The sequence below is a fragment of the Rattus norvegicus genome, chromosome 14 (assembly GCF_021556685.1).
Source record: "Rattus norvegicus strain SHRSP/BbbUtx chromosome 14, alternate assembly SHRSP_T2T, whole genome shotgun sequence".
Lineage (NCBI taxonomy): Eukaryota > Metazoa > Chordata > Mammalia > Rodentia > Muridae > Rattus > Rattus norvegicus.
The window spans coordinates 95,783,121-95,810,213 of NC_141547.1; the positions used below are offsets into that span (position 1 = coordinate 95,783,121).

At 40.6% G+C, this 27,093-nt stretch overlaps 1 protein-coding gene and 1 long non-coding RNA gene across 3 annotated transcripts; one reads left to right on the top strand and one right to left on the bottom strand.

The window, feature by feature from the left end:
- Nucleotides 1-27,093, top strand: Cnrip1 (cannabinoid receptor interacting protein 1). 2 transcript variants are annotated; one of them, NM_001014232.2, is given in 3 exon segments: nucleotides 1-503; nucleotides 3,320-3,470; nucleotides 26,127-27,093. In NM_001014232.2, coding segments are annotated over 3 exon segments (495 nt in total). In that variant the 5' UTR covers nucleotides 1-324; the 3' UTR covers nucleotides 26,292-27,093.
- LOC148001459 (uncharacterized) lies at nucleotides 15,658-23,392 on the bottom strand. Its single transcript, XR_015637153.1, has 3 exons — nucleotides 23,281-23,392; nucleotides 21,179-21,310; nucleotides 15,658-19,455 (listed from the first exon to the last, which is right to left on the bottom strand). It is a non-coding gene; the product is annotated as an uncharacterized LOC148001459 (long non-coding RNA).

Here is a 27,093-nt window from a genome sequence, read left to right on the forward strand (position 1 = left end):
TTTGCGGGGCAGCCTGCCAGTCCAGTCACTGCGAGCCCTCGCGTGCGCGCAGGGCCCTGCGTGGGGAGCGGGGGATGGGGCAGCCTGCTGCCTCCGTGCTGTCTCTGGTGCCCGCTCCTTGTCTGAGTGTGGTGGAGGGCCACAGCCTCGCCAGCTGCTTCTCAAAATCTGGGGTGTACAGAGGCGACTGCTCCTAGCTGTGGCCTGCATCCATCGGCTCTCTCTTCCTCCCTGCTTGTCCCTGCCGCCCATCGCGCTGCAGCAGCTGCCCACAGCCCGCACTGTCCACGACTCCGGTCACGGTTGCCAGCCCCTCTGCCAGCTATGGGGGATCTACCGGGGATCGTGCGCCTTTCCATCGCGCTGCGCATCCAACCCAATGATGGCCCTGTTTTCTTCAAAGTGGACGGGCAGCGCTTTGGGCAGAACCGTACAATCAAGCTGCTCACCGGTTCCTCCTACAAGGTGGAGGTGAAGATTAAGCCCACAACACTGCAGGTCGAGTGAGTGTGGGGCGTGCCGGGTGGTGGCAGGGCAATAATATCCCGGGCATGGGAGGAGCATGGAGGCTCCAGGACTTCCCTAGCCTCCACTGGGCCCTTCTAGTCTCTTGCTTGCTCAGCAGGACCTGGGGTGAGGGCCAGAAGCAACGTCCAGTCCTTAAGCTACTCCCCGCCCCCCCTGCTGTGAGTTTGTGGTCTTACATTCCTGAACCCTTCTACCCATCTCAGTAAGTTCCTTTAAATCTGAGACAAGAATTTAGGGTTTGGGGGCTTTTGTTGTTGTATTTGGGGGTTTGCTTTGTTTTGATTTCTTGTAAATCTCTCTTTCGTCTACCTACAGCAGAGAACCACAGGTAGACAGGGTGGGGCAGATGGTAGAAAGACATGGAGGGTTTCAGCAACCACAATCCCATCTCTCCTCTCCTGGATGCTGCGATCCCTCTTGCTTCTGCGGACAATACGGAAGGGGGAAGAGAGGCTGAGGAACGAGTAATGTCAGTGGACAGATGGTCGCTGGATTCCCTGAAGGATGCTCTCCAGGTGTCCTTTGCAGGGTTGATGGCAGCCAAGGCATCAGGCACAAATAGGAGGGCACTGCCTGTGCTGGGCCTACCTTTATGGTTTTCCATGCGCTGTCCCTTTTCTTTCTTTTTTTTTTTCTTTTTTTTTTTTTTTTTTTTTGGTTCTTTTTTTCGGAGCTGGGGATCGAACCCAGGGCCTTGCGCTTCCTAGGTAAGCGCTCTACCACTGAGCTAAATCCCCAGCCCCGCGCTGTCCCTTTTCTTTCCTTCCGGCTGATTATTTTGGTCAACCTAGTGCTGTTCTCTGTGGTGATTAACAGCATCTTCACAAGAGGACTGCAAAACAGCATGATGGCAGTTGGAAAAGAGATTACATATGGGTCTTAGTCGTCCCTCCCCCCCACACCGCCCCATGGCTGTGATACAATACCCTAACAAAATCAATTTACTGACGAAAGGTTTTGTTTGACTCAGATTCGACGTTACAGTCCATCATGTGAAAAAGTCAACTTGAAGCAGCTAGTCATATTGCATCCATAATCCAGAGCAGAGATCAGTGAACTGGGGTGTTCACGAATGTGAGCGCTCATCTGCCCCCTCCTTCCCATTCTGTCCAGCCCACTTTTAGACGGGTCTTAGAACCATGATTAAACAAAACAAAACAAAACAAAAAAAACCCACATAGGCCAGGAAGCAGTTCTCATTGAGAATCCCTTCCCAGATAATTCTACATTCCCTCAAGTTGACAATTAAAACTAACTGTCCCAGGGTCCTCTATTGGTCACATTTCACCCAAGCCTTGTGTGAAGTGTAGTTTGTAAGAAAGGATAAAACAACATTTATGATCCCTAACATATGCTGAGGGAAGAAGAGACTTTCAAACAATCAGATACTCTTAGTTTGAATTAAGTTAACTTATTTTATTTAGCCCCCTCCACACAAAGATCTGTTGCTACACTTGAATGTTTCTGGTGTTCCCCCCAAACCTCTACCTCCCTGTATCATGGTCCCTAGTTGTCCCTGCACTTGTGCACAGGCTTTGTCCCTGTCTTCTGCCCTGTTGAATGTTGCCCTCGCTCGCACATGTTATTTTCCCATTCTTTGGGGGGTTTTCTAGATTTCGAGCTAATCTAAAAGCAGATTTGGTGCTGGTAACTTTTCTCTAATTACATTTAAGTTGTGGTAAGGGTTTCTTCAGTGACTCCCTATAGAGTTTCTATCAGAATTCGCTGGAGAACTTGTTGAACTACAGTCAGTTTGGGCTCACCAGAGTTTCTAGTTTGATATTTCCGGGGTGAAGGCTAAATGTTTTATTATTGATGGGTCTTCAGTTGATACTTGGACTCTGCATTGAGAACATTTGTCCTCATATGAAGGGAATGACACCACTGAGAATTTCTCAAATACAGTAAAACTGAAGGAAAATCTTCAATTGTTGGAACAAAAAGTAAAAAAGTATTAAAAACTATGTTTTAGGTCAGAGGCCTTTGAAACTATCCACACGTCTGCATCATTGAGATTTGCCAGTGCCAAATTACACCCCAGACCAGTGGGATCCTGGTCTCTACAGGTTGGGGTAGGGCTGGGCATACATGGAATTTTAATTCCTAGATGATTTCAATGAGAAAAGAGATCTTCATGAAAATACTGAAGTTACTCTAGGCAGGAGAAGTGGTTGGTCTACGGTCAAGTTTCTGTTTAGCTAGACAACTGTAACCTCCTGAAATTTCTGAAACGTCTGCACGTCTTCTTTAGCCAAACCCTGTAGGTTTCCTCTCCAGGATTTTGATTCAGAATAGAAAAGGATGCCTAAGATAATTCTTGACAAACACAGAGGCAGATGCTCCCAGCCAACATTGAACTGAGATCGGGGTCCTCAACAGAGGAGTAAGAGAAAGGAGTGAAGTAGCTGAAGGGGTTTGCAACCCCATAAGAACAACAATATCAACCAACCAGACACCCCCAACAGAGCTCCCATGGACTAAGCCATCATCCCAAGAGAACACAGTGTAGCAGATGGCCTTGTCCAACATCAATGGGAGGAGAGGCTCTTGATCCTGTCAAGGGTCCCAGTGTAGGAGAATATCAGGGGAGGGAGGTGGGGGAGGAGTGGGTGGGTGGGTGAGGGAGCACCCTCATAGAAGCAGGGGGAGAGGGGAGGGGATAGCACGTTTCTGAAGGAGAAACCAGGAAAGGGGATAACATTTAAAATGTAAATGTAAAAATTCAATAAAAAATAAAATCTAAAGAAAGAGATAATTCCTACTATCTATGCTCAACTCAAGTCCATTGCAGGAACATTTCCATTGGTGGTGTGCTTGTCCCACTGGAGCTGAAGTGTAAAGAGCCTGATGGGGAAAGAGTTGTCTACACCGGCATATACGATACAGAAGGGGTAGCCCCAACCAAAAGTGGAGAGCGACAACCCATCCAGATCACCATGCCGGTAAGTCCACATTGGGAGTGTGGAGGTGTGGGGGTGTGGTTTCAGAACAAAGAAAAACTACTGGGGGATGGCGGGGTGGGGGAGGGAACACTACCTCTTCAGGAATATGAAAAGATTCACTGGATTCACTGGAGTCAGTTACTATGGAAATAGGATTCAGTTTCCCTCATGGACCTGTGGAGAAAGAATAATATTTATTGATGCTTTTTTTTTTTTTTTTTTGCGTGAAAGACTGACTCCAGACATTAAAGATGCCAGATAAATGGTTCTGGAAGAGATAATAGCTACAATGCCATTTCCTCTGTTGGGTCCTACACAAGGACTTTTTACATAATTCGCTCTTAAAAGACTGTGATTCTACATGGCCCATGGTCCTTCATTGTGAAGAAAGCTCTCTAAATGGCATTTTGCTTCTTAATGCACTCCCACTTGAGGACCCAAAAGGTGACTGCCCTTATGAACCATAAGCATCTTCCTCTGACCATATCTACTGTGGTCACCCCACTATGCCCATGGGAATTGACTCCAAGGCCACTCCTAGAGGCCAGAATCCACACATATCATCCATTATACATAATGGCACAGTGTAACCCAGGAATGCCTTCCCACACCCTTCAAATAGTCTTTGGATTATGATTATTGTGTAAATATTTCTTGTACTGTTTTAGGGAATGATGATAAAGAAGTCGTAACATGTTCAACACACACGCGCGAGATTTTCTGAGTGTTCTCAGAAGGTTGGCTTATCCACGAATGCAGAGTCCATTAACCTACAGTGCCTGTGAATACTGTTAGAAAATATTTATCAGCAAGCAATAGAGACATCAAATAGATCAAAGAATAAAGTTGACAAGTAGAGTTAAGGGTGAATGCATACTCTAAAGATGATGTGGTGAACTTGCTAAAATATAAGGAAAGGGAAGATCACCTAATGGACTGCTATCAAAAACCTAGGTAGTCTTTTCCTTCTGAAAGAGCAACCTTGAGTTGTCTGCCCTCTGCCTTTGTACAGATCACAGAGCTTCCCAAATATCCATATGAGAAAAATTTCCTCCAATAATTACTTAAAATTTCAGACCTAGGTCTTGTATGCAGTGATTTTCTTTATTTTAATGGTGGGTAAGTTAGAAACTGGCATACCTACAGAAAACCCACACTATTGAGGATCATCTGTGTTATCTATCCCCTTCCTGAAACATTGATCTGAGACCTAATCCCCTTCACATGGAAAAACTTAAAGCTCCCAGTATCTGATATATTTAAACAAGCTACATAAGGAAATCATTTAGGACCCTATTCTTTTGAGTTCAATATATGGACGCTTTTGCAAAGAATTCTGTGTTCCACCAAAGAGTCAACAGAGGAAAGTATAACATGCAGAAAATACTAATTTCTCCAAGAGACGACTGTTGTCAATGCTGTAGCCTGTGTTCTTAGAAAGATGCTTCCTTTGTCTTCAGTGTCTTACTTATGTGCGTACTGGGCATCATTCTCTGCATAGGTTTCTATGGACATATACATACAAAGATGTAAATATGGAACATCATTTTGAAGTCTATTATGTGAGTGTATCAATCCAATTACCTATTGGTGGTTTCCATTTCTTACCACTTTAAGTTTCACTCACTTGTGCAAGGTTATTGTTTACTCGAGGTAGATATCCAGAAGGAATATGCACCCTAGAGGATTTTACAAACACTGGCATCTAGGAGTGCAAGGAGAGTCTGCATAGATGGCTGAGTGTCCTGTCACCCAGAGAGACAGCCTGAGCTCAATCCCCAGAGCTCCTGTGGTGGAAGGAAAGAGCCCATACTTAGGCTATCCCATGGCACAGATAACCACACACCAACACACATGACAGGATACTTAATGATAAAGACAAATAATGGCATGGTTTAAAACACTTCTAAATGTTTTAACTCTCATAGTCCATTTTAACTTCTATGTTTCTAATTACTGTTGGCTTGAAATATTTGCCATTTACAATTCCTTATACAATATATATGCATATTTGTAATCTCATTTCAACCCGTGTGTCCTATTTACTTTATTAAATCCTTAAGTCATCTTTTGCTGTATTTTGGAGATGCTTATTATTTACCATATGTATTAACTTTGATTGCAATGTAAATTTAATTTTGTTAACATGACCCATCATAGTTGTCTCTCCTTCTTTGGCTTTTACAGTTACCATCCATCAAAAATGGAGAATCTTGGGGCTGGGGATTTAGCTCAGTGGTAGAGCGCTTACCTAGGAAGCGCAAGGCCCTGGGTTCGGTCCCCAGCTCCGGGAAAAAAAATGGAGAATCTTTTCTAATTCTGAGATTAATTATGTATGTTCATATACACAACTACATTCCTACATTTCTATTTGAACTCTTAAGTTTCATTTGTTAAATTTCAGATAAATTAGACTCAAACTTTATTTCAGTTCCTATCACACTGTTGTAAATAATGTAGAAATTAATTAACATACTGGTGAGTTCGATATGATGAGATTATAGTTAGAATTTTTATACTCATCACTTCTCAACCTTTTTGCTGAGATCAAATGTAGAATTTTTATATTACTAATTTTAATTTATTTCCCTTATCAGCAAATGTTTGAGAATTTTCTGCATTTTGGGCATTGGGGGAAGAGCAGTGAGAAAAAAATAAATATTCTTAACTTTGTAGAGCTTCTAATCTTTTGGGGGGGTTATTTACATTTCAAATGTTATCCCCTTTCCCAGTTTCCCGGTCCATAGGCCCCCTATCCCCTCCCGCTCCCCCTTCTTCAATGAGAATATTTCCCCACCCATCCACACACCCCTTCCAGCCTCCATGCCCTGGCATTCCTCTATACTGGGGGATCCAGCCTTAGCAGGACCAAGGGCTTCTCCTCCCATTGATGCCCAACAAGGCCATCCTCTGCTACATATGCAGCTGGAGCCATGGGTCAGTCCATGTGTACTGTTTGGATGGTGGTTTAGTTCCTGGGAGCTCTGGTTGGTTGATATTGTTTTTCTTATAGGGTCGCAAACCCCTTCAGCTCCTTCAATCCTTTCTTTAACTCTCATAAGAGGTAAAACCAGACTTTGGATATAACTATCTCTAATGATGTGAACAGCAGCTATTATAAGCAAAAACAGCTGTTATTATAAAAACCTATATAGTAAAAGCATATAGTCCCTTTGGAGGATATGACAGCTGTTTTATTTTAGTTCAAGATTAGGAAAGAAACAAAGAATGGGGTGGTGGAGAGGCAGCTTGGTCTTAAGGAGCAATTACTACCCTGGAAGAGAACCTGTTTGGTTCCTAGCTCCCACTTCAACCAGTTCTCAACTGCTTGTAGCCCAAGATATCTGCTGCTCTCGTCCAGAGCCAGCAGGCACCTGCACATAAACTCAGGTAGGCACAAATGCATACACATAAATAAAAATAAATAAATCTTGAAAGGAAGGAATCTTCCATTAAATACAAATTCAACTATGCTACTCCATGTGTCAACCCTGCCATTGTGTTTTGGGTCCTTTATCAGTGGATAAAATATTTCACCTTAAAATTCATTTCTCTCTTTATACACACATGCATAGCTGATTATTTTGAGCTTTTGCTATTATGTATAAGGCCACAGTGAGCAACTAAGTATAATTCTCAACTAGAATACATGTTTTCATTTCTTTTAAGTTAGTGACTAAGAGGAGAATTTCTAAGTCACAGAATAAGTGTATATTTAACTACATATGAAATGTCCATGCTGTAGAGGAGATGGCTTGGCAGCTCAGAGCACATGCTGCTCTTCCAGAGGACCCGAGTTTAGCTTCCAGCACCAATATTGGATAACTCACAGCTGCCTGTAATTCCAGCTCTAGGAGACCTGATGCTTCCATCCCCTTGCAGGTACCTGTACTCATATCACAAGTGCGCACGCACACACCCTCACTCATTACAAATTTGAAGGTTTTAAGGGAGGGTGCCAAAGATGTAGCTAACAGTCAATAGCATATAATACTCTTACAGAGGACCAAGTGAGGATCCCAGGACCCACATCACATTGCTCACAGCTGTCTTAAGTCCAGCTCCTGGGGATCTGATACCCTTTTCCAAGCCCCTGTATTCACATGCACATAATCTAATACACACACACACACACACACACACACACACACACACACACACTCACCTACCCACAGTCTGAAAGGCAGACAACAGAGTCAAAGACAGCTCCTGCTCCCACTTTTAGGAGTCCCATGACAGGACCAAGCTGCACAACTGTAACGTATGTATGGAGGGTCTAGGTCAGTCCCATGCAGGCTCCCTGGTTGGGGATTCGACCCCTGTAGGCTCAGGTTAGTTGATTCTATAGGTTTTCTTGTGGCATCCTTGACCCATCGGGTGACCCATCTGACTCCTACAATCCTTCTTCCCCTACTTTTGTGGAATCCTCCAAGCTCTGCCTAATGTTTGGCTATCTCTAGTCTCTGCATCTGTTTCTACCAGATGCTGGGTGAAGCTTTTCTAATAACAGTTGGCCTAGACACCAATCTATGACCATAGGAGATTATCATTAGGAATCATTTCATTGCCTTTTTTTTTTTTTTTTTGCCATTCATGTTTAGTTTTATCATGGGTCTCTGGGCTATCTAGACTCTGGCTCCGGGCCATCTGGGCAGTGTTAGGGATGCACTCCCTTTCTTATGGCATGGGTCTCAAGCAGGACCAGTCATTGGTTGGCCATTCCTACAATTCCTACACCACCTTTACCCCAGCACATTTTGTAGTCAGGACAAATTGTAGCTATATGATTTTATGGCTGAGGTGGTGTCCCAGTCCCTCCACTGGAAGCCTTGCCTGGTTGCAGGAGATGACTCTCGGGGCTCTATATCCCCTGTCACCAGCAATCTCTAATGGCTGAGGAGCACTTAAAGAGACATTCAACCTTAACCCTCAGGGAATCACTCTGAGATTCCATACACCTGTCAGACTGGCTAAGTGAGTACACACCATGATTGTCTTCCTGAATCTGGATTACTCCACTTTGGATGATAGTTTCTAGCTCCATTCTTTCGCCAGCAAGTTTCATGATGTCCTTGCTTTTGACAGCTGAGTAATACTCCATTGTGTTAATGTATCACATTTTCTTTCCCTGTTGTTTGGTTTAGGGAAATCTATGTTGTTTTCAGTTTCTGGATATTATGAATAAAGTTGCAATGAACACAGTTAAGCAAGGGTCCTTGTGGTATGGTGGGACATCCTTTGATATGTCCAGGAGTGGTATAGCTGGGTCCAGAGATAGACCAATTCCCAATTTTCTGAGAAGTCACTATATTGATTTCCAAAGTGGCTGTACAAGTTTGTGCCCCCACGAGCTTTGTTCCACATCCTTACCAGCATGAACTGTTACTCGTTTTGTTGATCTCAGCCATGCTAACAGGTATATGGAATCTCAAGGTCACTTGATTTGCATTTCCTGATGGCTATGGTTGAACATTTCTTTAAGTGCTTCTGAGCCATTAGATATTCCTCTGTTGAGAACTCTCTCTGGGTCTGTATCCCGTTGTTTGTTTGGTTGGTTGGGTTTTTGTTTTGTTTTGTTTTGTTTTGGACTATCTGATTTGTTGATGTCTAGTTTCTTGAGTTTTTTATATAACTTGGATATTAGCCCTCTGTCAGATGTGGGATTGGTAAGATCTTTTTCCAATCTGTAGGTTGCCATTTTTGCTCTTTTGATGATGTCCTTTACCTTACAGAAGCTTTTCAATTTCATGAGGTCTCATTCATTAACTGTTGATCTCAGTGCCCACACAATTGATGTTTTATACAAGAAGTTGTCTCCTGGCCCATGTGTTCAAGGTTATTCCACACTTCCTCTTCTATCAGGTTCAGTATATCTGGTATTTTGTTGAGATCTTTGATCTCCTAAGATCTTTGGTCTTTGATCTTTGGACTTGAGTTTCGTGCAGGGTGATAGATACGGATCTATTTGCATTCTTCTACATGCAGACATCTAGTTGACCAGCACCATTTGTTGAAGATGTTTTGTTTTTTCCTTTATATATGTCTGTCTTCTTTATGAAAAAGCAGGTGTCCATAGGTGTGTGGATTTATTTCTGGGTCTGTGCTTCAATTCTATTGATCAACTTGCCTGATTTTTATGCCAATACCATGCAAGTTTTATTACTATTTCTCTGTTTCTGAGTACAGTTTGAAGTCATGGCTGGTGATACCTCTGAATGTTCTTTTGTTGTATAAGATTGTTATAGCTACCCTGAACTTTTTGTTTTTCCATATGAAGTTGAGTATTGTTTTTTGAAAGTCTCTAGAGAATTGTGTTGGAATTTTGATAAGAATTGCTTGAATCTGTATATTGCTTTTGTCGTTGGCCATTTTTACTGTGATAATCCTACCTATCCATGGGTGTAGGATACCTTTCCATTTTCTGATATCTTCTCTAATTTTATAATGTCTGTTATTTCTCTGCTTAATTTTGTCTGGACAACCTTTCTATTGGTAAGAATAGGGCATTGATGTTTCCCACTACTAATGTGTGGATTTCAATGCATAATTTAAACTTTAGTAATGTTTCTTAAACAAATGTGAGTGCTCTTGCATTTGGGGCATATATGTTCAGAATTGAGACATCATCTTGGTGAATTTTTCTTTTGATGAGTATAAAATGTACTTCCCCATCTCTTTTGACTAGTTCAGTTGAAAGTCTATTTCATTAGATATTAGAATGTTTACACCATCTTGCTTCTTGGGCCCATTTGCTTGGAAAACCCTTTTCCAGCTCTTTATTCTGAGGTAATATCTGTCTTTAATTTTGAGGTGTTATGCAGCATAATGATGCATCCATTTTGTTAGTCTATGTCTTTTTTATTGGGGAATTGAGTTCATTTATATTGAGAGATATTAAGGATCAATGATTGTTATTGCCTGGTGTGTGTGTGTGTGTGTGTGTGTGTGTGTTGTGTGTGTGTGTGTGTGTGTGTGTGTTTTTGCTTCCCTTCTTTTGGCTTTGCTGGTGTGGATTATTTATTTCCTGTGTTTCCTTGGGTGTAGGTAACCTCCTTGGGTTGGAGTTTTCCTTCTAGTATTTTCTGTAAGGCTAGATTTGTGGATAAATATTGTTTAAATTTGGTTTGGTCATAGAATACCTTGTTTTATCTGTCTATAGTAATTGAAAGTTTTGCTGGGTATAGTGATTTGGGCTAGCATCTGCGGTCTTTGAGAAGTCAGGTCAATCCCTAATAAATGTACTTTATATGTTACTTGGCCTTTTTCATTGCGTCTTTTAATATTTTTTCTTTGTTCTGTACATTCAGTGTTTTGATTATTATATGGTGGAGGACTTTTTCTGGTCTAATTTATGTATTGTTCTGTAAGCTTCCTGTACATTTTAGACATCTGAAGAAAAAATTTTCTTCATTTTGTTGAAAATAGTATCTGGGCCTTTGAGTTGGGAATCTTCTATTTCTATTTTTCTGTGTTCCAAATTTCCTAGCTGTTTTGTCTCAGGAACATTTTAGCTTTAACATCTGCTTTTGACTGGTCAGCGTATTTATTCTATCATATCTTCAACACTATGATTCTTCCACCTCTTGTATTCTGTTAGTGATGCGTGTATCTTAGTTCTTGTTCACTTAGCTAGATGTTCTACTTCCAGGATTCCCTCAGTTTGTGTTTTCTCCATTGCTTCTATTTCAATTTTCGGGTCCTGAACAATTTTCTTTACCTATTTTGTTTGTTTGCTTGCTTGCTTGCTTGGGTTTGGGGGTTGGGGGATAGGAAGGTATTGTTTTGTTTTGGTTTTCTTAGATTTCCTGGCATTATTTAATGAATTTATTGACTTCCTCCAATTTTTGTTTATCTTTCCTTGATTTATTTAAGGGTTTTTTTTTTCCATTTCTTTTTTTAAGGATCTCTATCATCTTCAAAAAGTTGCCTTTAAGGTCATTTTCTTGAACTTCAGCTGCACTGGAATACTCAGGTCTTGCTGACATGGGATACGTGGGCTCTGGTGGTGCCACATTGCCCTGGATGTTGTTGACTGTGTCATTACACGGGGCTTTAGGCATCTGGGTTTGGGATGATTATAAGTCAAGCTGCTGGTTCCTGAGTTTCTCTTTGTTGGATGTATGTTTTGTTCTTTCACTTCTGTTTTCTCTTTGGTCTTCTGGGCTTTAGGGCCCACATTCCTGGCAGCCTGCTGGACCTCTGAACCACAGGAGTCTCTGACCAGGTTTGGGGCTTGACCTCTGGCAACATGCTTGGTCTTTCACACAGCAGGGGAGTCTCTGTTCTTCTGACTAGTGTGGCTTGCACCTGAGTAGCTGGAGACTGCCAGAATTGGGGATGGAATCCACCCAAGGGGCAGGCTGTGATATAGTGGTAGGGGAGTGGTAGAATGGGTCTTGGGGAGGGGAGTCTAGGGAGTAGAGCAGTTAAGTTGGCAGGGGCTCAACTCATCTGTCCTGAATGGACTGATCTGCACCTGAGCAGCTGAGGTCTCAAAAGTTCAGTTTTTAAGTATAACAGTTATAATTCTGTATAAACTCAAGTATGGTTAAAGATTCCCTTCTGCTTTACTGAGCATTTTAATTATGATGTTACAGAATGCTTTTTTAAATTTTTGTATATTTTCAGAGTTTATCATTTTGTTTTGTTCATAATATATTACATAGCTTTTGTTCAATGTTAAAATAGACTTGAATTTCAGGGTAAGTAGTAATTGATTATGGTATGATTTCTATGAGCAGCTAGAACTTTGCTTATTAATATCTTAGTGATAATTTTTCAATCTATTTCTGAAAGTGATTGGTCTGGTCTCACTCTCAGGAGAGTGCTAGCTACATGAAATGATTTGGAAAGAGTTCACACGCTTCTGGAAGAGTCCTTCCAGATCTGATAATATATTGGGTAGAGTTCCTCAAAAGCTTTCTATTAAAATTCAGTTTTATCAGGCTAGTCACATTTAAAAACTTCACCTTTGAAGTAATTAATTTTATTAAGTTGTCTTATTTGCTTCAATAAAACAGTTCATGATAATTCATATTTTCATACCATGCATGTCTCGGTATATATCACAAGACAGCTCTGTGGTAGTTGTTTTTCTCCTTCTATCATGTGAGTCCCAGGGATTGAAATCAGATTGTCAAGGTTGGGATCAAATGCCTTTACCCCCTTTACACATTAACCCATCTCAACAACCTGACTTAAGGAATTTTAAATGCCATCCCTGATTCATTCAACCACTCACAAATACTTCAAGTATGTATTGCTCAATCTCAATGTATTTATGTATTTTCTCTAGTTGTTTTTTCTATTGATTTATAATTTATTGTACTACAATCTAATAAGATACAAGGGTTATCTTGATTCTTTTATTTGCTAAATCTTGATTTGTTACCTAGAATGTGATCCATTTTTTAAAAGGTTTCATGAGAAAAATATGTTTATAATATAAGTCAATTTGCCCTGTAGTATATAGTTTAACTCTGAGGTTTCTTTATTGGCTTTTAGTTTAGAGGACCTATCTAGAGATGAGGCTAGTACATTAAAAACAGCATGTTATTGTTGTATAAGGACTAAACAGACCTTTTAAGTCCATCAGTATTTATTTTGTAAAATTGCTGTCTAGTACACTAAGTAAGGAATCCACATTCCCATACTTAGGTCTGCATGAGCCAAGTGGGAGCCCCACCCTATGTGCCCAGCTTCCTGTAACTACCCCACATATGCCACCCAGCAATTTTTCCCCAGAAGCCTAACCCACACAGCTTCCTCTACAAGCTGAGGGACCATGGCTTTCCCCGCTTGCTACCACCCATGCACCAAGACTTCCAGACAGTAGTTAAGTATCAGAAGAAAGAATAGAGCCTGAAGCCCTCAATGCCAGACCCATAATGGTGAATTATCCCAACCATACACAGACTTAACCACCTTCTGAACATTATGAGAGTTTCCACTGAAAGAAGAAAGGTGGCTTGAACAAAAGAGCATGGAGAGATCACTACTAAGAGCTCTTGCTCTCCTTCCAGACCTAGGCTTGATTTCTAACACCCACCTGGAGTAGCTGACAACCTGTGTCTCCAGTTCAGGGAGATTAAGTGCTTCCTTTCCGCTTTCACACACTTACCTGCATGTGAGGAGAATTTAAGTTATAACCTACATCTTATTTGACCACAATGAAATAAAGCTATATATCAAAAGTAACAGAAACTATAGAAAGTACATAAACTCACAGAAACTTAACTGCCCACTGTTGATAATTGTGACGGGGAATAATTAAAGAAGAAACTTTTAAAATTCCCTAGAGTTTAATGAAAATTAAAACACAGCAAGCCAAAATCTATGGGACACAATAGAGGCAATCATGAGATAAACAATTACAGTACTAAATCTGAGCAATCTCGAGTCAATGACTTAATGATATATCTATGGCATTGGGAAGATAAAAAACCCTCAAACATGTCTCACTTTGTGTCTTGGTTACTTTTTAATGACATACCTCCTCCAACAGTCACTCCTCCTCCAACAAGGCTACACCTCTTTTTTCCTTTTTCTTTTTTTTTTCAGAGCTGGGGATCGAACCCAGGGCCTTGCGCTTGCTAGGCAAGAGCTCTACCGCTGAGCTAAATCCCCAACCCCAAGGCTACACCTCTTAATTATATCCCAAAAGTTCTATCTACCAGGGACCAAGTATTCTAACATATGAGCCTATGGAAGCCATTCTCATTCAAACCACCACACCACGAGTCTCAGGCTCATGGGTTTTCCTGCTGGAGTCTCTCTTATTTAGCTCTTCCTAAGAGAGCAGAGAAATGGAGATTCTGTCTCCATGAATCCTCCTAATGTCCCTTTGTTGAACATTGTCTGTAGCAATCTGGACTAATAAGGCAGAGAAGAGATGAGGTAGTTATGAGGTTAATATGTGATGGAAGGAGGTGACCTTACATGTCCACAAGTGATTAAATCATATTTTACTATGATTATAAACAAATATAAAATTTGTTCCTTATGGTGTTTGACAAGAGCTGTCACAATTATGCACACAAAATAAGCCACCAATAAGAAGGAAATATTAATAATAAGATAAGCAAAGGGAAAGTGAGCTTAGTAATGGCAGTAGACAATTCCTAAGAGAAGAACTCAACTCTTCGCACAAAGAAAGAGGACTATGACTTTACTTTTTAGTAAAAATATAAATATATTAACGTCAAAGCTCACCTGTAAAATAGTAAGAAGTTTGTGTCTTGTACACCTACCAAATTCACTCATCCTAGTAGCTTTGTGTTAAATTGCTTAGCGTTTTCTGCAGACAGAGTTTTCATCTGAGAATGGAAACATTTGATTTCACACCACACTTGCTGCTGCTGCTGCTGCTGTTGTTGTTGTGTTGTTGTTGTTCTTGTTGTTATTTCTAGACATTTACTAGAACTTTCAGTACAGTCAGTACGGTGTTGGATAGTGGAGGTAGGTGTTTATAGCTTTGGTTTCTAATCTCATGAGCAAAATCCTCACTCTCTCACCATTTAGGATGACGTTTGCTACAGACACTTTGTCAGTGTCCCTTAATAAGTTCGAAAGCTTTCCATTTCTAGCTTGTTGAAAGCAGAGTCAACACAACATGGTCCAAGTTCTTCCTTGTATCTGTTGATGTTAGTACAGTCATGATGAAGGAGATAAATGTTTTAAGAAATGCTTCATGGTGCAAGTTTGGTTCAAAGCACCCACAACTGAGCTACTGAGCTGCTACTGAGCCTATAACTCTAACTTCAGAGGAACCAGCTCTCTTTCCTGGCCACATGGCTACTCACATTCATTGCAGGCACACACACACACACACACACACACACACACACACACACACACAGAGAGAGAGAGAGAGAGAGAGAGAGAGAGAGAGAGATTTATAAAAAGACATATAAAACAGAACAAACGCAAATTATCACTTTTGTCGTGAAAATAGTCACAGTGTGTATTCACTCACATATGTTGAGATGGCAGTGATGTCACCATGCACTGAACATCAGATCCATTATCAGTTGAAACAGATATCTAACACAAATCCACATACCCTTTAACCTTTTATTCTATTAAAAAACATTCTTGGTCTTCTCATCCTACCGATATATTTCTAAATTTAATATTTCAAAATATAGAAACAATACACAAATGCGCATATAAGGCCGTGACATTTTCTGTATAAATCTTTATTTATAACTTGTTTATGAAATTGTGTTGTTAGGGTGATTCAGATTGATAAAACAAACAGAAATGTTCTCATCTTTGACTGAAGGTATTTAAATAGAAGTGGTATGTTTTCCTAAGTATCTGAAATTATTAATGAATGAATGAGTGAATGAGTGAATGAGTTATCAAAGATTTAAACCTATTTTCATCTTCTCTCTCTCTCTCTCTCTCTCTCTCTCTCTCTCTAAAAAGAGGACTCAAGTGGGATGGGTAGAGAGAGAGGGTGGATCTCAGTAATATTGTGAGAGGAGCAAATATGGTCAAGACGTCCATCTTTATTGAAATTGTTGCTAAAAGATTACACAAGCTTAAAGACTATGCAACCTATAATTATTCCCTGTTTTTCTTTTTGTCCATGACATTGGTAGTTTTATTCTTCTCATTCGTTTTTCAAGGATTTAATTTTTCATAACAGTTGTGAAAGCACATACATACATGAGCTATGCAAACCTAAGCCAGACAAAAATGTCATCCTGGAGAGGAGAGGTCAGCACAAAGTCCCACCATTAGCTGAAGAGTTATTGGCAAGTGATAGCTTCTGGCAAAGAGAGAATCAATCCTTTTAGAGTGTGGCCCCTGATATGTCAACCTTGCTCCAGTGGACAATCATCCAGGTGTATATAAGCAACACAAACTGTACTTGATGGGTTAAAAAAAAAAATAAAAGAGAAGACTCAAGTCTTCTTACATGGATCTGAGAAATTTTGAGAGAGAAGAAAATGGTCAAAGTACAGTATACAGAATTCTCAAAAAAACAAACAAAATGAGAGAAAAGAGTTTATTAATTTCACAGACATTTTCTAAACAGTAGATCTTAAAAGTTATTATTTTTTCTCATAAGAGTCAGGGGGGCCAGGACAGAGAAACAAGCATGTGTGGTTGTCTCTGTTCTCAGACAAATGAGAAAAGTCTGAGCTATATAGGAAAAGGACTGGAAGTGGACCTCCAGAAAATTAGCGAGAAATGTTTAAAAGACCTAAGAGCTGGGAGAGAGGGAGATAGGCAGATTTATCGGCAGTGTACCGAGCTTGACTTTGGACTTTAGCAGTAATCAAGAGAAGCAAAACCAAATGAGGAATATACACTAATACCTCATGTATTGGCTTACCGCTGCTGTCGGCACATTTCTATTTTAGTCTCTTGTGCTACTGAACATTACTAAATATTCTTAGGTTACAACTTTAAAGGGCTGAAGAGGTGGCTCAGTGGTTAAGAACACTTGTTACGCCCACACCCGCGGATCCCGGCCAGCAGAAGCTCTCTGCTCCCAAACCCCGTGGGAGAGAGACCTCACCGCCTGATCAGGTGGGCACTCCTGAGGCTGCAGAGCGGAGGAGACCACCAACACTGCCCACCCCTGCCCACATCCCTGGCCCAAGAGGCAACTGTATAAGGCCTCTGGGTTCCCGTAGGGGAGGGCCCAGGAGCGGCAGGACCCCTGCACCTGAGACACCGCCGGAACCTGAAGGAAACAGACCGGATAAACAGTTCTCTGCACCCAAATCCCGTGGGAGGGAGAGCTAAAACTACAGAGAGGCAGACACGCCTGGGAAACCAGAAGACACTGCACTCTGCGCACATCCAGACGCCAGAGGAAAACACCAAACGCCATCTGGAACCCTGGTGCACGGAGGCTCCCGGAAAGAGCGGCACAGATCTCCTCGGTTGTTGCCACCTCGGAGAGGACTTAGGCAGTACCCCACGAGCACACTTGAGCCTCAGAACCTCAGGTAGGACCAACTTTTCCCCTGCAAGTGACCTGCCTGGTGAACTCAAGACACAGGCCCACAGGAACAGCTGAAGACCTGTAGAGAGGAAAAACTACACGCCCGAAAGCAGAACACTCTGTCCCCATAACTGGCTGAAAGAAAACAGGAAACAGGTCTACAGCACTCCTGACACACAGGCTTATAGGACAGTCCAGCCACTGTCAGAAATAGCAGAACAAAGTAACACTAGAGATAATCTGATGGCGGGAGGCAAGCGCAGGAACCCAAGCAACAGAAACCAAGACTACATGGCACCATCGGAGCCCAATTCTCCCACCAAAATAAACATGGAATATCCAAACACACCAGAAAAGCAAGATCTAGTTTCAAAATCATATTTGATCATGATGCTGGAGGACTTCAAGAAAGACGTGGAGAACTCCCTTAGAGAACAAGTAGAAGCCTACAGAGAGGAATCGCAAAAACGCCTGAAAGAATTCCAGGAAAACACAATCAAACAGTTGAAGGAATTAAAAATGGAAATAGAAGCAATCAAGAAAGAACACATGGAAACAACCCTGGACATAGAAAATCAAAAGAAAAGACAAGGAGCTGTAGATACAAGCTTCACCAACAGAATACAAGAGATGGAAGAGAGAATCTCGGGAGCAGAAGATTCCATAGAAATCATTGACTCAACTGTCAAAGATAATGTAAAGCAGAAAAAGCTACTGGTCCAAAACATACAGGAAATCCAGGACTCAATGAGAAGATCAAACCTAAGGATAATAGGTATAGAAGAGAGTGAAGACTCCCAGCTCAAAGGACCAGTAAATATCTTCAACAAAATCATAGAAGAAAACTTCCCTAACCTAAAAAAAAGAGATACCCATAGGCATGCAAGAAGCCTACAGAACTCCAAATAGATTGGACCAGAAAAGAAACACCTCCCGTCACATAATAGTCAAAACACCAAACGCACAAAATAAAGAAAGAATATTAAAAGCAGTAAGGGAAAAAGGTCAAGTAACATATAAAGGCAGACCTATCAGAATCACACCAGACTTTTCACCAGAAACTATGAAGGCCAGAAGATCCTGGACAGATGTCATACAGACCCTAAGAGAACACAAATGCCAGCCCAGGTTACTGTATCCTGCAAAACTCTCAATTAACATAGATGAGAAACCAAGATATTCCATGACAAAACCAAATTTACACAATATCTTTCTACAAATCCAGCACTACAAAGGATAATAAAGGGTAAAGCCCAACATAAGGAGGCAAGCTATACCCTAGAAGAAGCAAGAAACTAATCATCTTGGCAACAAAACAAAGAGAAGAAAAGCACACAAACATAACCTCACATCCAAATATGAATATAACGGGAAGCAATAATCACTATTCCTTAATATCTCTCAACATCAATGGCCTCAACTCCCCAATAAAAAGATATAGATTAACAAACTGGATATGCAATGAGGACCCTGCATTCTGCTGCCTACAGGAAACACACCTCAGAGACAAAGACAGACACTACCTCAGAGTGAAAGGCTGGAAAACAACTTTCCAAGCAAATGGTCAGAAGAAGCAAGCTGGAGTAGCCATTCTAATATCAAATAAAATCAATTTCCAACTAAAAGTCATCAAAAAAGATAAGGAAGGACACTTCATATTCATCAAAGGAAAAATCCACCAAGATGAACTCTCAATCCTCATCTTCGGTTGGTTTATATACAAGTGTGCAATTTCTAGGCTTGAAAGTAAAATGATGCTATCTGGTGCTGGATAGAGGAGCCTTATTTTTTATTATGGCAGCTTGCTATTTTTGTAACATGGTGATTTGGTTGAACACAATAAAGTACAGTAGTAACTGATCTCCCCTTCTTCCTGGATGAGTGAGGAGATGATTAAATGTTGATGTCAGCATCCTTGAGCATATTCAGATGAGCTTAGGCTTCTGTTGAAAAGGATGCTGTGTTTGATTGTGGTCCGAAGCTTTGAAGCACTACTTGGCATCTCCTTCCTTGGAGGTCTCACTGTTTAAACATAACAGATTTGATAGCTTGTTGGTAAGGTTAGGTCCAGCTTGTCTCCACTAGGTCATCTTCATGTGAATCCGGTGGTTATACGGTTTTGTTCTAGGGATATTTCATTTTTTTAATAACGGTTTTAGCTGACATTCATGGAGAGAATGAATCCTTAGAACTGTGCCACTAGTGAAAGGAAATCCTGTCTAGAGTATGTTTCTTTACAAAGCTGTGTCACACCATCCTTTGGGCCCTCTGCTGGAAAAGTAGAATCAAGTCTCAAATAATGCCTTTTAAATTTTATCCTCTAGTACTATAGATGTAGGACAGTACTGTATCATACCTCTGTGGATGTAAAATAGCTTGTACCTGCTTTATGTTACGTAGTAGTGACCGTGCTTTATCAGAGCTGTTTTTAATGATGTTGCTCAGAATGTTTTCTTTCCAGATGATGATTGAGAAGCTAATTTAAAAAAAAATGGTGCCAGGTACCACAAGAGTAACAGAACTGTGCTGTTTTCTCGGGTTTTGTTTTTTTACTTTTTTTTTTTATTATTATTAACTTGAGTATTTCTTATATACATTTCAAGTGTTATTCCCTTTCCCGGTTTCCGGGCAAACATCCCCCTCCCCCCTCCCCTTCCTTATGGGTGTCCCCCTCCCAACCCTCCCCCCATTGCCGCCCTCCCCCCATAGTCTAGTTCACTGGGGGTTCAGTCTTAGCAGGACCCAGGGCTTCCCCTTCCACTGGTGCTCTTACTAGGATATTCATTGCTACCTATGGGGTCAGAGTCCAGGGTCAGTCCATGTATAGTCTTTAGGTAGTGGCTTAGTCCCTGGAAGCTCTGGTTGCTTGACATTGTTGTACTTTTGGGGTCTCGAGCCCCTTACTTTTTTTTTTTAATGGAGTGTGCTGGATGTCTCTACAGTTTTGTTCAGATGACTGCAGAACCTGGAAAAGCTGTTGCTGCTGTTGATGCATAACACACTGCTATTATTGGTCTTTTTATATAAATATAAATATATATATACAGATATATAATTTGAATTTTTTGAAACTTTACCTGTGCTGTCAACTTTGGAAAAAAGTATCCCCGTTTACTGTGTTGAGTTGGCACTGTACAGAAATTAACAGCCATATTGGTCTAGAAATGTTGAATTTAAGTTTTTTCCATTTGTACAGGGGTAACACACTGTATTAAATATGTAAGGTCTTATCTACGTGGGTTTGATTACAAAAACTAATAAAGTATTCTCTAAATTAAAAAAAAAAAAAGAACACTTGTTACTGCTCCAGAGTACCCAGGGTTCTACCCCAGCACTTTTATGGAAGCTTACAACTGTCTCTAACTCCAGTTCCAGGGAATCTGACGCCCCCTCTGGCCACTGTGGGTACTGAACACACATGGTACATGAACATACAGGCAGGCAAAACACTCACACACATAAACTAAACATAAACTTTTAAAAAGGACTTTCCTGACTGAAACTTTTTTTCAGGCAAGTGTAATACCCTAAGTTTTCTCCTATTTGTGGTTGGTTATATTATTTAAAGTTTTTCTTTTGTTATTTTATATCTAGCTCTTTCTTATCTCAAGAAAAAGCACTGTTTTCCCTCACTTACCTGATATGTGGCTTCAGGGTTGCTGCTTTTCCCAGTTAATCAGCTTTATTAAGAAAATATTTTCATAGCAGAACGTTTTACTATTAAAATATGTACTTTAGACAATACCTTTAGTGGCCAGATAGACAGCAAATGGTTCCACCCTCAAAAGGCAGAAGCAAGAAGATCTTCGTGATTTCAAGGGCAGCCCGATTTACACAGCAAGCTTCAGGTAGCTGGAGGTACTCAGTGAGGCTGTATCTGCAAATAGATTAACCGTTATAATTTAAAATCTAACTTTCAGTTGAATTTTCTGATTTACTTTTGCCTAACACTTGGAATGCTTCCCGTCAATTAAAGATAACAATACTACATCCTAAAAAGTGAGTTATTCTATAAAATTACCATTTGTACAAGCCACTGCTCTCTTATTTTGGACAAAGCTGTGATATTTCCATCAGGCTGTACATATTCTTAATGGAATTTATAACACATCAGTCTTAAGTTTCGAGGTAGGGTAAGTCATTTCATTTGGAAAATAACACTTTATCATTGAAAAATCTGAACGAAAAGATAGATGTCTTGATGGTATAGAATTTAAGGCTCAGCTTTAATGTGCTTTAGATTTTACATAGTCGAGCTTATGTGTATAAACTGTCCTATTCTTTTTCTGGTTAAGACTATTCTATGCATGCTGTACATCATATTGATAACGTGAGTTACTCCATAATGCCTTTGCAAATCCATCACCCCAATACAAGAACTTTGTCACAATACCTTCTTAACAGTGAGCTCCCAGCATAAAGGATTTTAGCTAATTGGATACATAACTGCTATCTCTGTAAAAGTTTGTAGTTGCTTGATTGCTAATACTGTGTTTGAGTGACTTCCACACATTAATCATAGTTTTCTTTTTTTAATTATTTAAATACTTACTGTTTTTATTTTCTGCGCGCGCGCATGTGTGTGTGTGTGTGTGTGTGTGTGTGTGTGTGTGTTAGTGTGTGTGTACCGTAATGCAGGAGGCAAAAGAGAACAGGTGAGGCCTCATATCCCATGGAACTGTAGTAGCAAATAGTTGTGAGCCAACATGTGGGTGCTGGGAACTGAACCCCTGTCCTCTGGAGAGCAACAATGCCTTTAGTCACTGAGCCGTCTTTCCTGCCGCCAGTTTCCTTTTAATGAACCATTGTTCAATCTTTTCGTCCTAAGAGTCTTAGAAATTCATAACAACTCGTGTAATATTTCATTTATTACATATTTTATATTATGTGGTAAAAATGCTAATAGTTTGGTGGGGTTTAGGCTTTTTTTCCTCATTAAATATTAAAAGTAAAAACAAGCACATAGGAAAACAAATGTATTCCATCAGTTTCCAACATTAGCAAGCAGGATTAAGTTGGACATCAGAGTAATACTATCCTGGATTTCAGCTTTTACTGAGGATCAGTTCAGGGTCGTTCATGTTCTCTAAGCAAGTACCCTACCACTGAACTGCACTCCTGGACCAATGGCACGCACCCACTATTGTACTGTACTTGATTCATGGAGGAGCAAAAAATAATAGAAAAATCTTAAATTGCTATACAGTAGTCCTCTCTCTAAGTAAGCATTTCCATGTTCAGTTTTCCACTGCTCTGAAGGTTACAGTGATCTTATAGGAAACACAACTTCTGGCCCCACATTCACTCATGCCTTTAACCTGACTTTCAAAAGGACTCTTAATTAGGGTGTCAGCAGCTACCTTCCTGTGGCTAACTGCAAATGAAGACTGATCTAGAAAGCAATTGGCTGTATGGCATGCTTTACAAATAATAAATACAGTATCCTGCACATTTCCATCAAACTCACCCACCAGGCTAGATACCCACAGATATTCTCTGTCAGCATAGCCTGTATTTTGTCATATACGTTCAAAGTAATTGGAATCACATGGTATGTATTCTCTAGAATCTAGATTTGCATATACTGTCTTAGCAAACAGAATTAAGTTGAACATTAGAGCAATATTATCCTGGCTTTTAGTTTTAACTGAGGATCATCTCAGAGTCTTGCGTGTTTTCCAAGCAAGTATCCAGCCCTGTTCTTACCCGAATCTACATGTCCTATCGATGGGTCAGTCACATGTCATTTTACACATATACCAAAACTCGCCTCCCATCAAGTGAAGAGTGAGGGCTTTTCAGTTAATTCAGCCCGAGGTTACTATAAACGAGCTCGTAGGTCTTTACCGTGACTCTCCAAGAAGATATACTCCTTTCATACCCAGGAAGTATGTAGACTCTAATGGCATCATCCCATGCTTCACATCACACACGGTTCCCAAAGGCAAGCCCAGAACTTGCTCTGGGATCAAGTTATCAGATGAGGCAATGGTGAAATTGCCGAGTACTGAGCTCCTTGGAAAGCTCTCTGTGAAGCACCCGATCACCCTCCTCCTGTATCAACTGCAAACTATAAAAGCTCGCCTTGCTTGCTGCCCTTCTCTCTATGTCTCCTGGCTCTTGGAGAGTCTACGATTCCTGCCAAGTCATTCCTGCCCCTTCCCATCATAGGAAGATCAGAGAAGAAAATAACCACAAGCATAATGCTGTTTAATGCCAGATGCTCTAAATAGCTGCAGTAGGCAAACCCCAGGCCAACCCCAGGCCACTTGAGCACCTGCCCAGCGGCCTCCAGAGCATTCTGTGCCCTCTTTGGCTACCAGACAAACCCGTCCTTGCAGCTCAGAATCCTGTGCAGTAATTTTCCTGAACCTATCTTCCAACTCTAGTAGAATGATAATTTTCATTCCCACAGTAGTTGGGGCTTGCCTTGAACTCATGGCAGTCTTTTTCTCTCAGTCTTCCATATGCTGGGATTTCAGTGTAAGCTACCATACCTGCTTGGGATGCAAACATCTTAAAAGCAGTAATCATGCCTTATACAATTTTTTATTGTATATAATGTACACAATATGCATTAATAGATTGAATAGATTACTATTCATGTGTATATATAATATGTAGCTATATATAGTATAATACACACACACACACACACACGCACACACACACTAATAGTACCTAAACTTGAGACATAGGCACAGACTTTTGACTTAGACTCCGTCGATATTTGACAATAATCTTTACAAATCCAATACTTTGAAGTGGACTTTTTGTGGTTGTCACCTTCAATCAAATGTTCTCACCTGAATTGAGACTAGTTACAAAAGAACAATTATGTATGTTTAGATACAGAATATAGACATTTTCTTGTACTATGGTCTTTTGAAAGAGAACCCAAAAGATAGCCAGTCAACTCTATTCCCTTTCTTCTTCTGTCAGGAACGATCATTAGGAGAAGCTAAAAACTAGCAGGTGATCTAGGATCTAGGTCCACCTTGGATTAACATCTATGACAGATTTGCTCCAGTAGGCAAGGCCTGGGAGAAATCCATTTTAGAAAAGATTCCTGCTATTAATATGCTTTTCCTGGTATTATTAAATATATAACAATCGCTAGGTATTGACCCATCCCTTTGAGCAGGTTTCTGCAGACTTACAAAGATGTATTATCTTGTAGTGATGCTATATAGATAAATAGATAATGATTGTATAGGATTTCTGACTTGATTCACATAATTTTAGGAAGAAAGTTTTTAGAAATGGTCTTAGTTACTAGAAAGAAGATATAAAGTTGGAATAAAGAATATAATTTGCCTATTCCTCATAATAGTAAGTAAAGTCTGCATAATAAAAAACTACAATGAGCTTTCACAATCACACTAAAAAGAAAAATAGACTTGGGACAATTTTGTATTCAAGGAAAAATGTTTAGGGCCAAGGATAAAGTCACAGGTGTGTGCTATGATAAGGAAAGGTCATGTAAAAACTGTTGCTTTAAACTTTTAATGAGTATATTATAATGAAACACTGATTTGAACTTAATATCAACATGCTTCTGTAGCTCCCATTTTATGTCTGAGATAATTTTCTAAAGAACTTTTTGTCTAAGAAGGGATAAAAGACCAGAGAAAAGAAATAAAGTTTTTGGTTGAACGGTTTGGCTTGAGATCCTTTGCCCCATCTACCCATCTATCCATCCATCCATCCATCCATTCATCCATCCATCCATCCATCCAAATGTGTATGTCTGCTTGTCTATATGTTTGTGTGTGTATGTGTGTAAGCACTCATGAATACTTGTAGAGTCGATTGTGACAGATGGTCAGACCTTGCCAGAGTATGGTTGTATGAATGTATGTGTGTCTGTGCATATTTGTCTGTATAGAGCATATTAATTATTTTTTTCTTTCCTTCCTCTCTGGTTCACAAAGAGTTAATCAGCTTAGCTCTTTCACCAGGAACCCCAGCAATCAATACTTTTACTTCATTCCCTACTACTAAACAGTATGTGTTAATTGCCGGGTATAACTACTTATTAAAGCACAAGTAATGAAGAGTTAAGTTTTTAACCTTAATGAAGCACAGAACAGTAACAAAAAGTTACGTTTCCCTAGCACTTAATTAAGCATAAAGAGTTAAATAAAGCACAGAGAGTTGTGATGCTTAACAAAGCACAGAATTAAGGAGAAACCAGTGGGTTTTTTTAACCATAGAATAAACAAGAAATTTTTTAGAATCTTTTAGAAGTTATCAGCAAGCACTCGGTATAGCAGAGAGCTAGAAGGCCAGAGACCATCAGACTTTAAAGCAAGGTCTGACACTGTGTCCCACCCACTTCAAGCCCATTCCAGGCAGGGAAGGCTCCTGGTACTCCTCTTTCCGATTCCCTTCCGTGGCAAGGAGAATTTCAGGAAAACCAATGAAACGGTGAGAGTCTACAGTTAGCTTTTCAAAAATCTAAACATGGAAAAGTAAGAAAAATTCATGAGACAGTTCAATGCCAAAGAGATCTGGAAAAAATATCTCCAACAATCTAGGAACGTAGTTCACAAAAGGAAATGGGTAAGCTTGGCAGACTGAGAGAGGCGTGGCTACTGAGACCTGATTGCCAGGGGTTGTGTCGCCGACTTTAGCAGGCATCCACGGCTTGTGGCAGGATGAGATTTTCATGATTGCCTCTCTTCCTTCAGTTCACTGACATTGGGACCTTCGAGACGGTGTGGCAAGTCAAGTTCTACAATTACCACAAGCGAGACCACTGCCAGTGGGGAAGCCCGTTCTCCGTCATTGAGTATGAATGCAAGCCCAATGAGACGCGCAGCCTCATGTGGGTGAATAAGGAGTCCTTCCTCTGAAAATGGCTCCTCCTGACAGTTGCTAGACAATCTCCGGAAATCGATGCTTAGACAAACCAGCACAAGCCTTAACCAAGGCACACCATACCATGGCTGTTTCCCAACGACCTCCTATCCCCAATTACTGTGAAAGTGTGATTCCCTCCTGAGGCAGTACCTGTGACATCGCGTGGGATGTCACGTCCCTGAAAGTTCTCCTTCCACTATTGTATACTGGTGTTCCCGCATCTCTCTTGTCTGCCAGTGTGAATGGAGCTCAGTGATAGTATCAGGTTTGTCCTATACCAGAAAGTTCCACAGAAGGACCATAGTGTTTTGTTTCCGGGACAAGAAATTTCTCCCTTTTGTGTTCATTGTCAAATTAAGATAACAGTGTGCTGGAGTCCCCCATGTGTGATTTGTAACATGTAGCATGCAATGTTTGTGAGCACCCAAAGAAGAAGTAATAACATAAACAGCGGTAAACGGGACCCAAATGTTGTGCTTCCCATCAGCAGCTGTCAGCTTCTTCAGAGGAAGAAAGATGATGAAGAAATAAAAAGATGAGTATATAAATAAGAGTTTATAATGTATCAATGGTCTTTCAGGTAGCGGGGCATTTTGCTGTGATCTAGTAGAAACAGGGGAAAGACACTGTTGTAGAATCGGAGCTGTGGCTCGCCCCTTTGACAAACTCCCATAGACTTTAAACCAACATAGAGATGGCGCCCCTGCACACCCTTTCACTTGAACTTTGTACAACTGTGTATGGAATGGGTAATCAACTTTTGATATTTCTTAATAAAGACATTGAAAAGCATGG

Bases quoted from the DNA above. Each gene is read 5' to 3' on its own strand.
- Cnrip1 (XM_087583983.1), top strand. From the start codon at position 380: ATGATGGCCCTGTTTTCTTCAAAGTGGACGGGCAGCGCTTTGGGCAGA. The intron at 472-3,319 runs GTGAAGATTAAG...AGTCCATTGCAG, and splicing joins GTTCCTCCTACAAGGTGGAG to GAACATTTCCATTGGTGGTG. The intron at 3,471-26,126 runs GTAAGTCCACAT...CTCTTCCTTCAG, and splicing joins CCATCCAGATCACCATGCCG to TTCACTGACATTGGGACCTT.